Genomic DNA, 13,579 nt, shown 5'->3' with positions numbered 1-13,579 from the left:
CGACGGGGCGAGGATCGACGTACTGTACCTTTATGGCGTAGTTGCAATCGGCCGATGTGCACCAACGCAACAATCGATTGCACTGAAATAAAAGTAACATTTAGTAGGAAGACTAGGAATTAAAAACCCTATGAAGAATATTTACCTCGACGAAGCTATTTGTAATAAGATGCTGGTACTTCAGCTTGACTCGAGAATCCTGAACGAGGCGCATCACTGTGACGTCATCAACGAGGATGTCGCACCCATGGGCAGCGCAAGCGATTGACTGACCCAAACCTTCCTCCACGATTTTGGTGGTCAGGTACTCTTGCCAGCATTGCGTGCAAAACCGATGACCACACTCCAGGCCAGTCATCATCTGAAATCGGTATTCTTGCTTATTAGTACTTCAATGAAAGATAAGTTTTTAAAAGTTGATAACGAATTACAAAAATAGAGAAAACGTTGGTTATACCTAAGGGTTTATAAGAGTCAGAACCTATCGCTAGAAACAGTCGATTGCACTTAACTTATACAGCGTTCTCGTTTTTACAATGGCACAGTAGCAAACTTTTACTTCATAAGCAAACAAAATTGTCACCCGGGACGTAAGAATTGTTTTTGGTGCTAGATTTTAAGTTTTAAGAATGACCTCCACGTTTGTTTCAAAAATTCTGCACGCGCACCAAGAATTTCCGATTTGATGTCATAATCAATTAGCGAAAAATCTCAATTTGCTCCAAAAATTCTACACGGCGAGGGGAGAAGGAAAAGTGGGAGGGGTATTTAAAAACACTAAATTGTCGGAATTCGCATAGTCGTCATCCATAAATAACATATCGCAAAAAATACACCTTTCAAAGCTAAGTAGATATGGCCGGCCTTCGACCAGACCGAACTGAGCGCCATGAGAAAATTTAAAAACAACAGAAACTCAATCTCGAGTTATTCATATTCTACATCGCAAAACTATAAACGATTGACTAAGATGAATTCCTTTAATTATAAATTGTTGATTCTGGCCCACAAACTACAAAAATTTTGTTCCTAGATGAAAATATTTGTACATAAAGTTCAAATGTCTCGAAAAAATGCTGATGGCGTTCAGTTCGGTCTGGTCGAATCCCGACCATATAATATAATTTTCACAATTTAGCCACAACGATAAATCGATGATTATCTGTACACAATTTTTCATACCACATCAAAACGTTTTCCATCATCCCTCGAAGAATGCAATGTTAAAAAAAAACTCAAAAAAATGATTTTTCGTACAGGTTCTATTTTGGTTTCACATGGAAACAAAAACTTCGTTTAAAGTTCATAAGTACGCTCGATAAAGAAGAATGGACTTTGTAATGTCCAACGCGTCTGGAAAGCACAAAGCTTTTAAATAATACTTCTATGAACTTTCAAGTTTCGTTCAAAAGTCTTAATGTTAATGTTTATTCCAAAGATCAAAAACACACTTAAATACAGCAAAGCTTATCTACCTACCTAAGGATTCAGCGCCGATTGACCGACACATAGGGCTGAGATGAAAGTTCTGTCTCAGTTTTCGTAACGATAAAACTGAACTAAAGTTTATAAGTTTAAAAATTAATCGAATCTATCTGAGTTAATAGCAACCATCGAATCTATTGCGCTCATGAAATTTACAATTCCAGATTTTTAAAGCAAACTTTATAAGTAGAGATTCAGTAATTCTTATAATAAGGTGTATAAGTTTGAATTAGTAAGTACGAAAATATCTTTAATAATAATTTGTCATAACATTAAGAAAAACTACATTTTTTTAAACAAAACCAATATGTTTACTTTTTATTTGAAAATGGTAATGTTGCAAACTTTTTCATTACTTTCGGTAACTAGAAGCTGCAAAACACTTATTTTCAAGTTCGAATAATAAGCTCAGCTCGAAGTGCGGGCGAAATGTTACCATCGTATTATAAAAAATAATTTGCCATTTCATTTCATCGAATATAATAACAACAAATAATATTCTAAACATAGTAATTATATACTCACGTGCAATTCGAACCAGACATTGCTTAATCCCCTTATAAAGCTTAATGATTCTGTAAAGCCAAACAATTTGGTTTCAGAAATGTAGCCTATTTTTACTTTTCACCGCATATAAAGGAAACAAATTGGCATCAAGTTTGTTTACATTCCCTACATCGTCCCAGCGTGAAAGTGAATTTAAAAAAAGGGTTCAAACGTGCTGCTGTCTTGTGTGGAGCACACTTTTTTGCAAGCATTTGGGATGTCAAATGAAAGTGAACAACCTATATGCTAGTTGATCTCTATTTTAAGCTTTCGACGCGTGCCCTAACCCAACAGATGTTGGGAAACGTTCACGGTACCCAAAAATGGCCAAAAAGCTTCTGCTTTTAATGACTAGCGGCATGTACTCATATATGTAACTGCAGTACAAAAACGAATACTCTTTGTATGGCGTTGTATTGGTGTTCATTATAAGAGCCCGTAAAAAAATTTAAAAAAAAAATCCCCAAAAAGGATTAAGAATACGAGAATTTATGAAGAAAAATTTATATTACTCACACTGGGAGGAAACGACGAGTAACAGATCTCACAATCTTCTGTTCCTGATTTTTTGATCTGAAAGAAAAATGGGAAAAGATAAATTATACATACTGTATGAGAGAAAAGTCGACGTAACGTGTAATTCCTGCAACGATTTTACTAACCTTTGGCTTGTTGACTGTGCTGGGCTTCCGAAACGGATTAATCACATGCGCTTCCCGGAACAGCTTCTCCTGGTCGCCGTCGTAGAATCGTTCCATTAGTTTTTCTTTATCCCATTTGAAGTGGTTAAGCAGGATTCGAGTTGTCGTGGCAGGGATCTGTCGGAAGAATTCGATCGAATACATAGAGATGTTGTAAGTTCATCGAAAATATGTAGGTATTTAAATGTTTGCTATATTTCAATACTATGCTGCATACCGATTGTAAAAAAAAGTTCTCAAGAATCGAAACAACAGGAACAGAACATATTCAAATGAGACTTGCGTAGTTTAATCATACACAGGGTGACAACGTGAAAGTGAGAAACTTTATTTATTACATTAAACACAAACCATTTGTTATTTCTGTTCGAAATCAATTTCAATAGCATCTATTAGGTAGTAAATTACATACTAAGTACTTGAGTTCAAATTTTTCACCTTGGAGTTGGTTTACGACCCGTAGACGCTTTTCGCAGTCTTTGCAAGCCGTACACACGGTTTAGTTCGTCATTTCGTCCCAAAACCTCACCAAACATGTTTAAATGTGGCAAATCTTGAGAGCTTAACGTCTTCTAACTTCCCTAGCATGTGTCCCCAGATATTAAAGTCTAGTGGATTCAAATTCGGTGACAATACAATCTATTCAGGTGAACTGATGAAACAAGGCAAAATCTGTTTTCGCCATTTCTGAACGATCAATGCTTTATGCACTGTTGCTAAATTATGTTGAAAGAAAAAACTGTATTTGATAAAAAAAAATGGCTCAAAGATGCAAATGGCCTTTGAAAATGTGTTTAAAGTGATACTCCTTGTTTCTTCACGCCACTATCAATTAATAGCTGTAGTAATTCCCCTTTCGTCGATATTCTTTCCCAAACCATCACAGATAACGTATTTTGATATCGCTCGAAATTTTGGCCCATGGACGTAGTTATTTTGCTTGTTAAATGCTGCCTTCGGGGTCAACAACTTTCGCCTGAAAAAATATGTGACCTGCGTGCGTCTTCTGCGGAAACCGAGATCTACAAATGGGCCGCCATTAAACCCCAATTTGAAAATTTGAACTCAAGTACTGAGTTTATAATTTTATTACTCATGGATATAATATTGAAATTGATTTCGAAGAGAAATAACAAATGGTTAGAGTTTTTGCGATAAACAGAGCGTATCACAGTCACCCTGTGCATAAACAATGAGTACTAAAGTTCACATTAACTGCGGTTTGCTAGTTTTTTGTCACCCACTAGCAGGGAAATGATGCTTTTATACCCAAAATGCAGACATTACCCAAAATAGAAACTGATTAATATTAACTCACATTTAGCTCTGTAAATCCTCGAGGATCAATCAGTGCAAAAAACAGCAACCACTCTAAGATGCAGTTTTTATGTATTTGAGACGCTTTACCGTCTTTGTGGCATTCGTGTCTTTCTAAGCTGCAGTGTGCAAATAATAATGCTATGTAGATACAAATTGAAAGCTTAATATAAGACATTTTGAATATTTAAAGCTACAGTTCAACGAGTTCAAGGTAACAAAAAAGGGTTCCAATTGATCAATATTGACGAAATGGAAAGTAGTGATACTTTTTATAAAGAAACGTTATTCTACATAATTGTGTATAACACCTTCAATAATTCGCAGAATGCCCATTTTTTGTGTTTTCGGGCTTCGATTTCTTCGCGATCCTTCATGTGTTTATATCGGGTCGTTTTCTTTTATTTACTGCATCGTCTCTAGTTCTCGTGCCGAGAAACTAATGAACAGTGGTTTTCAAGCTTTTTTTACTCTCCGCCCCCTAGCTCGATATTTTGGAGCTCACCGCCCACCTAGAAGTATTTTTGAACAAATTTATATAGAAATACAACAAAAATTACAACAAATCCCATCATTATGACGGGTTGCCGTAAATATAGGTATACCGCACATGTAAATCCTTCATTATAAAGCTTTAGAGAAAACTTAGTAATAGAGAATGCTTATCTTGTTGATATATTAATTTACATTCAAAAAAATTTATCCTAAAAATTCAAGGTTTTGGATTCAAGGCAGGAATTGACACTACCTTGTATATATGCGTTGATTTCGCTGCCAAGCCCAACAACTCTTCGGTTGTCGAGCGTTTAGCACCCTGACATGATAAACACAGTGCCACTGCAGGTATGGGTATGATTCCCGTACCTGCAGTTTTTTTGTTATTTTTGTTTCCATTTTTTGCGGTATCAGATTTTGGGGGATGAGTTCTCTTAAAAGAGCTTAACTTTGAACTAAGCCGTCAATAGCCAAACCTGTAGGGAGAGAGTTTCATTCGGATTGGTGGGGAAAGTTCTCAAGTTTGGGTGTATTTTTGAAGTTCAGTGTGCAATAATTTTTTTATTTTGATTTCCATTATATTGCGGTATAAGATTTTGGGGGATGAGTTCTTAGCTTAGCTTGATTAACTACTCACATCCACCTTGAATCGTAAAACCCGAAATGCATGGTTGAAGAAAATGTAAATGCAAAATGCATGAAAATGCATGACTTGTTCAAAAATCAAATTATGATAACTATCACTTCGAGTTCCACGATCGCAGGCGTGGCTCAGTAGAACAAGTTCCACATCGCCAATGGTTGCTACTCCGTGATTGACCGAGGCCATCAATTTTATTCAGAGGTCAAATGAATGATGCTTGGGATTAGCAGCTCATTCACACTGCACAAAACTGATGCTCTCTCTTTTAACGTCAATAACGGCGCCGGCCACGTCCTAGTAGTCAATGGATAGATTGGAAAAAAGAAAAAAAGGATGAAAGATCTATTTTGTGCTTTAGGACCGAGGTCACCTCTGCATCCTAGCAAAATAATTTTGGTTGGGAGAGGGGTTAAAGGAATTGGTTGGGACACACTTTTGACTAGTGTTACGGTGAACAATAAATATTATTTTCCTGACTCACAAAGTTTCTAAAGAAGCAGGCAAGAGTTTTTTAGGTTGAATGGTGATAAAAAAATAACGACTTTTACCAAGTGTAAACATATATTTGTAAAAATATTTCTTTTATAAAGTCGCGTGGCTTTTGAATTTTTGTATCTTGAGATACAATTTGAAGAGGTTTGGGTTAATTTTGAAAAAGGGATAACCATAAGTTGTTCATAATTGCATAATTTCAAGTTGTTGAGACATTTAAACAAGTTAAGTTCTTTTCATGTGAAATTATCTGAGGGAACGAACATGCTTTTGTTAATAATGTTCCTAGATGAACGAAAATCTAGTTAAAAATAAAAACTTATTTGAGAAACATAATTTCAAAGCACTAAAACTTCTAAACATAATTCGAACTACACAAAGCGTGTTAACAAAAAGTTTATAATTGACTCCTATCCCAAAAATCACAAATCAATTTCAGAATTATTTCCATGTACGTACATATTTTCTGATCTAACAACTTACTACTTTGGTTGAGTGCCTAACCAAACTTCTGAAGCACACGTTAAAACGCCATTAAAATTACCATTGAATTGGATTGTGTATGTTCTTATGCTTCAACATAAAATGCCCTACTACAACTGTTTGGTCAACTCACTTTGGGGCAGAAAAATCAGTTCGAACGCAATCGTATCTTGAACTTCTGTGAAACGTAAGGTTACCTTCCTGACCACGATAATTTTTATATCAATTAAATATTTTTCACTCCATTAATTTATACATAGAATGATCTATCCACTGCTTTGGATTTATGATTCAAACTTAGTACCTACTGTTTTTACTATCTTCTAACTCAAGAGCTCCGCTGAGAATTATGCTCTCCGAAGGTGTTATTTCCAACTGACTTCAGAAAAAAAAACGCAAAAAAGGCTATTCTTTGACACGTAACTTGCGTTCAAGTTTACACAAAAAATAACCATCAAATTTATCCAATGAAATATTTTCTGCTCGACTTCATGCTGTTTACAAAATTTTCAAAATAATCCCCTAAACACTTTCCCTTTTTTACCTATCTGTAAAAATTTTTAAACAAAATACTTATCTGAGAAATAGAGAAATAATGTTGATCCGTCCGGCAGTCGGATTCAATGCTCCATCAGCTTTACAACACCACAAGGTTGTTCCGGAAAGCGTAGCGCTATCAATCCGTTTTCAGATAAATTTTTACAACTTTAAAACTCAGAAAAATCCAAAATCTCCATTTCAGAACTCTTGAAAATTTTCTTCAAACAAAAAAACACTTCCGTCATCGACGGTCACAGCCTACCGAGTCCTCTATAAGATTTTGGGGGATGAGTTCTCCTTAAGAACTTAACTTTGGGCTATGCCACCAATAGCCAAACCTGTGGACATCTTCAAAATAGTTAAAAAGAACGATGATCTTTAACCTTCACTAAACCACACTGTCGGTCAGGACGATTTTTATAATCAATTTGAAAAAAGGGGGGAGAATCTAAAAAAAAATCTAGACTGAAAACATACAAGAGGAAAGTGAAAAAAAATAACTTGAATTTTAAAGTTTTCATTGAATCACAGAAGCAGTATTAAAATCGTATCTAAGGATTAAACGAAAATTTATGTTCATTTTGAAATTGTATAAGAATAGCGCTGATGTGGTCTAGTGCATAGGTCGGCTCGCGAGCCGCATGTAGTTCTTTGGATGTATAACTGTGGCTCTTTAGCTCAATGAGTGAAAATTTTGAAAATCCTCGAAATTTTCTAAAGTAAAAGGACGCAACATAATTTTCCTTCAGTTCTGATAATATTTCCCAGGATTAAAAAAGAAACCATAAAACAACTATTGAACAAATTAACAGCATCTTGTCAGTTTGCAACCAAGTTGATGTTTAGAAATCAGTTAACGTTTTTCATCAAAGTCTGTTATAGCATTTGGAAGCCTAGAGAAATTTTCCGTTGAATTTGTTTCCTTTGTTTAATCGTTATTTAATCGGATAAAAACCGAGCATTTTTTAATCGTCAAATAAAGCCCTCACTGTTGAGATTATGAAATTGAGTTCGTTTTTCTGGAATTGAATATTTTAAAAATAAATTTGCTCTACCACCGTTATGATCAAATATGAACATCAGAAAATGATTTTAATGATGCTTTGAATGCTGATAATAATTGTTTTGTACATTAAAATTTCTTTTTTTAATGATTTTGTTTTTAAAATTTTCAAATATTGAATTTCATCTCTCAATGTTCCTTTTTAAATCCATGAAAGCATTTCAAAATTTTCAAAGATTCAAGTTCTCTGCTCTAATTTTGAACATGAGTTCAAGTGAGCAAAATTTCCAAGTTTGTTAAAAAATATTTTTGTAAACCGGGAGCTGAGTGCTGGATCTAATTTAAGAATTCCATATATAATTTTTTTATATTCGGAGGAGAAACTTTATTTGGTGAAGAAGCATTCTCTTCCATAAACTTTAATACATCTTCTAACAACTTTAATATCCTTTTTTGATTCTAAACTTAATTCTTTTGTCATGTTTCTGCAATTATTTTTTAAACGTCATGGATGTTTTAAAAGTTGATTTTGATTTCAGAGTCTTATGCCATATTCGTTTTCATCTGGTGGAAAGATGGTTGTGCACCAACTGCTGTCAACTTCATATAAAAAAAACGCTTTGACAGCACTTGGTGCACTACCGGTGCACCACCAAGATGAAAACGAATATGGCATTAAACCGTATTTGTTTATGCCGAGTGTTGCACTGGTGCACCACTAGGTGCTGTCAAACTGTTTGTTTATTCGGACGGTGTTGCACTGGTTTTGACCTGGTGTTGCACTGCCATCGGGCGGTGGTGCCCCGAAAATTTTGTCAGTGTTGCGAGAGAGCGTGTGAGTGAGTGAGATAGCAATACACTGGCGACGATTTGTGTTTGTTTTTGTCGGATACGGTTTAACACTGATCGGAGGAGAAAACAAATACGGTATTAATCAGAATTTTGGTTTTGGTTTGTTCTATGAAGTAATGATCGAAATAACGTCAAAAAACTAAAATTTGAGTTAAAAAACTCGGTTCGTTGAAAAACGAAATACAGCGAAGTAAAGCCAAAGTTAGATGTCTATTATCATGTAAGATTTATTATTAAACTGGGAAATCCGAGATAGCTATCAAAACTGTCACTGGACACCAGCATATTTCTACATCATCGGTTGAATCTATTCTAGACGATTCCAAAAATCCAAGATACACTGAAATACAGCAAATCTGGTAACAATTAAAAGTATTTTAATTTTTTTTTTTGACTGTTTGAAATATTTGAAATTGTTTTGTTTTGCAATATTGCAAAATTAGAATAAATTATTCACACAACGAATCTTCATTATATATCATTAAAATTGGTTAACATGTTCGGCCAGGGAACCGCCAACAAACTACTATAATTATTAACATTACAAATTTGCAAGCGAAAACTGAGAGTTGATCTAACAAATTAAAACATTTGTTTAAAAAATTGATTATTTGATGTATTTGAGACTCAGAGATTTTGACATTTTTTTTTTGAGATTTCATTAGTATGAAGGAGAAAAAAAATTGGAACGGTTACGATTTTGAAAAGAATTGAGAATTTAAACTTAAATTTTCGTTATCGAAAAATATAATTTTTTAAACCTTTTTTTATATTACCGAAAATCAAAATAAGAACTAGAGAGCTTTTAATTTTTCCAGAAATCAAAATAACAACTAGAGAGCTGAATCGAAATGCTTGTAATAAAAAAAATCAAAGAAATTTTATAACCGTATTATAAGACCACATCTCAAGACCGATTGTTAAATTTTGACAAATTTTGACTATTTTTTTTTCAATCCGTAAAATGAGCATTTATCAATTAAAATTTGTTGGTTTATTTATTCTAAGGACCGAAAAATATTTATCTATTTAAAATGATAGTTTTATGCACATAACAATCCAATGAACCTCAATGGATTTTAACGGAAGTCCGAACCAAAAAAAAAATGAAGGCTTATTTGTAGTATTTGAAGAAAAAATAATACCTTCCCATTTAGTTTTTTCTTTATTTATTTAGCTCTTGTAGTATGCATTTTTATTATATTAAATTTTCAATGCTTCTTTTTAATATTTCAACAGAACACATCGAAAGTCTATTGTTTATCTGGGAATAGGTGTTAGGAAAGAATTGCACCAAAGTATAAAATGATAAATTTTATCAGGTAACAATGGTGAATCGTCAAAATTTCAACGTTACTAAGCTGTATTCGTTATGAAAATGTATTGATTTAGAAGAAAGAAAATCACTTCTGTTTGCCAAAAAAGAACGAAAATTTGTGGCGTTGTGAGAAAAAGGATAATAAAAATAAGTTAACATCATGTTAACATGTATCTTAGCGATCACTATTATTTGGTTGCCGACGGCTGGTCTAGTGGATTGGCTGGCGCGAGTCTGGTAACCCAGGCGTACTGGGTTCGATTCCCGGTATCGGCAAGAAAAACATTTGGGTTCGAATCCTATAAGTTGCCGACGAGATGCTTGGGGAGTAAGTAGAGGATGAGGGTTGAAGCGATCCGTTATCAGCATTCTCCTGTACCATCTACCCTAAGATGTTCAACTGAAACCATAAACTTATGGTGATTATGTAGCTTTTTCAACATTACTTTTGGATATTTTCTAAACTATTCAAAACCATTTGAAAAAATTGACAAGTCTTTGGTTGTATAAATTTAAAAAAATAAATATTCGGCCGAATACTTAGCTCAACTATTCGGTGAGCCGAATATTCGGTTTAACGGGTTTTGGGCGTTATTCGGCCGACCGAATATTCGGTAATTCAGTAATTTTAACACATTGCGGACCAATTACGATAAATCTTGTTTTTTCGCTTGTCGCCAGTATGCTACACTAAGAAGCTTAACTCAAAAATTATGAATCTAACAAGAAACCTTACTTAATGAAATTAAAAACAGCACTTTCAGTAACTGAAAGATATTAGATTTAAAGAATTTTGTCCAGTAGTTTCTGAGATATAGAATGACGAATCTTGGAGTTTAACTGCTTAGATTTCTTCGGGGTCCTTAATGTGTTAAGACTCTGGATAAAATATTTGTAGGGCGGTTCCAAATATTTTTTTTTACAATTTTTGTCTACAGCTTTTTTTAAGGAAGCAAAACAAAATAATGAACTGCTCACCATAGATGAACTTAATGAGAAATCTCTCCCGAGAAATATTCAAGGTTATTGTCAAATAATCAAACATGGTAGAAACCAGCTGAAAGCTAAAAATCTCTGTAATAAAGATATTAAAAAAAAAGATAATCAAAGCCATCTAGATAAAGGAATTTCGATTTCATCAATGAAATTATTCCTTTCGATACCACTTAATTACAACAACTTGAAGACATGTATCAGCTAAAACTTCCCATGATTTGTATGATTAATTTCAACCCCTTCCCTCTTCACTATTTTATAAAAACAAATATGTTACATGGGACACTACCCTTATCCATATTGAAGATTTCCAATTTTTTGTTTGTAAAATAATGTTCTATACCATGTTACTTATCAACATTTTTGAAAAGTTTTCCCCCAATTTCTTGATAGCATAAGATGTGACCAAATCACAAAAAAAAACAAGTTCTGATAATGTTGAAAACATTCCTTGAGTTTTTTTTAAAGCTTTCGATTGATGCAAACGGATTCCATATTCGAATGATTGTTCCAGACAAGTGAGCTAGGTTTGGAAAATCATTCAACTATTCCAAGACGATTTTTGAATAATCATTGAGGACTAAATAACTAAAAAAATATTTACAAACACCCTTTATGCTCTTGAATGTTAAGATGCTAGAGGATTTTCCAAACTGATTTACTTTTTTTTAGAAAAGCGTGATACAATCTCAAGAAAAGCAAATTTGGCGATTAGTTATAAAAACGGATAGTGATAGAATCGAAAAACTATTATATTACTGAATTTCGATGTTTTCGGCTAAGGATTTTTTGCGGTCCTGTTAACAGAAATAAGATTGGATTAGGGGTTTCCCATCCTTTAACAAACAATCACTCTGGAATTCCAAAACATTATGAAATAAAAACGCAATTCGAGTACCCACTGACACATCGCTGATAGATAGTACTCAGTAGTTTACTGTGTCGCGTGTTTATGGAATTGGTTATTTGACCATGCCCCCACGACCGATTTATCATAGGTACTAGGTATTAAAGAAAAGCTAAATGAATCACCTCGACAACCGTGTTGACGTCCTTGATGCAGTCGATCATATGCTGGACGATTTCTTCCGTCGTTAGCACCTCGAACGGATAGTCATCCTCCTGTTGGCCACGATCCCCCCGAGGATTGTTGATGTCCACATCCATCGCAAAGTCGTCATCGCCACTAGAAACATTTCCGGAGTCGCCATCGAAGCTTTCATCGTCGGAATCCATCTTTTTTCTTTGCTTTTCGCTGCTGCTACACAGCAACTGGCAGCTTTTCTACTAGTACTGGTGTTTGTTTTTCTTGTTTAGTGTTTTATTTTCTCACTCAGGTGATTACTCGTCACTTCCTGGTTGTGTTCCCTTATTCAAAAATGCTTCGAATTTCTAGTTTATTAGCAACTCCTAAGTGAGAGATTTATCTATAGAATTGATGCTCGCTACGGCAATCCGTCACTAGGCAGCAGAGACACAATAGAAATTTGATTACTGACCAGAGAAGAAAAAAATAACAATGTCAGCCAGTGCTGGCTCACTACTGCTGATCGTAGTAGTCAAGGGAAAAACTTCTGTGGCCTTCTTTTTCTTTCCTCACTATTCGCTCACTCACTCCTCCCGAAAGTAGAAGCAGAATGAGAAAAAACACGCAGCAAATGCGACGAACCCAAATATTTTTTTTGTAGTTTCGATTTTTTCCAATGCACTATCATAATTTTGCACTTCTTCGACTTCACAATATCCACACCCTCCTAGCGATCCCAAAATCAGACGGATCAAGAAGAAACCAATTTACAAACTCATCACGCGTCAATTTTTTTTCACGAATTTTTCTTCCCACAATATCTCAACACTGACACAAGCAATTTATTTTTCGAAAATATCTTCCCAATCAATGCGCTCCGAGGCCCAAAAACAAAATCCGTTTGTTCCCGTGGCTTGCTGCGATCGATTGGCGTGGAATTTTGGGGCTGAAACTAGGTTTAAAGTGTCCGAAAAGATTTTTACGTTTTTATTCTCGCGTTTTTTGTTCAAACCAGACTAATCGCCAGCACAGTCTTTTTTCTTGCGAGTTGAAATTAGCAGCAGCACAGCAAATGTTACGACGGACGACGACTGGCATAAAGGGAAACTGTGTGTGTGCTATGCTTTCGAGACAACGGAATAAATAATTGTGTTGGTGTTGGGGCTTTTTTTCTTTTAATTGCACTTGGCACTATGGTGTAATTTTGAAATTATCAGACAAACGATTGATTTTCAAACCATGAAGAAACGTTGAATTCATTATTTCAAAATTTAAATAAATGTTATTGAAGTTTCCTCACTAAAATGTATTTTCAAATTTCAAATTAACTAAAGGACTTGAATTTCAATATATAATTTTAATAGACATCCAATAAGAGGCTTGTCTTCAAAACGGCACGTTATCTCAACGTGCGTGAAAATTGTGCCTGTTTGCGACTTTTCGAAAGATGAAAGCAAAATACAAAGGATAATTTGAAAATAAAATTAAAAAATTTTGGGCGTAATATTACCAAATTTCAGCACTATGCAATACGGCTGTGTTTGTGTGATGATTTGTGGACATCGAAAACATCGCAAAATATTGCAAAACTTGACCCCTTTTTGGAGCTTTTCGACTTTTCAGAAAAACAAATCTGACGTTTGGTGTATGACGTCCGTGATTTTAGAATGACATTTTCTGT

The 13,579-nt window shown here is 34.5% G+C and overlaps 1 protein-coding gene across 3 annotated transcripts in view; it reads right to left on the bottom strand.

Moving 5' to 3' along the window:
- LOC129745291 (E3 ubiquitin-protein ligase ariadne-1) overlaps positions 1–12,995 on the bottom strand; it is a 66,801-nt gene extending 53,806 nt beyond the window's left edge. The window contains exons 1-6 of one of the 3 annotated variants that reach the window (XM_055738270.1): positions 12,882–12,995; positions 11,904–12,332; positions 2,694–2,849; positions 2,548–2,604; positions 146–361; positions 1–82 (exon numbers count right to left, since the gene is read on the bottom strand). In XM_055738270.1, the coding sequence (XP_055594245.1) occupies positions 1–82; positions 146–361; positions 2,548–2,604; positions 2,694–2,849; positions 11,904–12,107 (715 nt within the window). In that variant the 5' untranslated portion in view covers positions 12,108–12,332; positions 12,882–12,995. Of the gene's footprint in view, positions 83–145; positions 362–2,547; positions 2,605–2,693; positions 2,850–11,903 lie in introns of all 3 variants that reach the window. The other 2 variants (XM_055738269.1, XM_055738268.1) reach the window with 2 other exon arrangements.
- Positions 12,996–13,579: the final 584 nt, after the last annotated feature.

This window comes from Uranotaenia lowii, chromosome 2 (genome assembly GCF_029784155.1).
Source record: "Uranotaenia lowii strain MFRU-FL chromosome 2, ASM2978415v1, whole genome shotgun sequence".
Taxonomy (NCBI): Eukaryota; Metazoa; Arthropoda; class Insecta; order Diptera; family Culicidae; genus Uranotaenia; species Uranotaenia lowii.
This window is presented reverse-complemented; position numbering and strand designations above follow the sequence as displayed.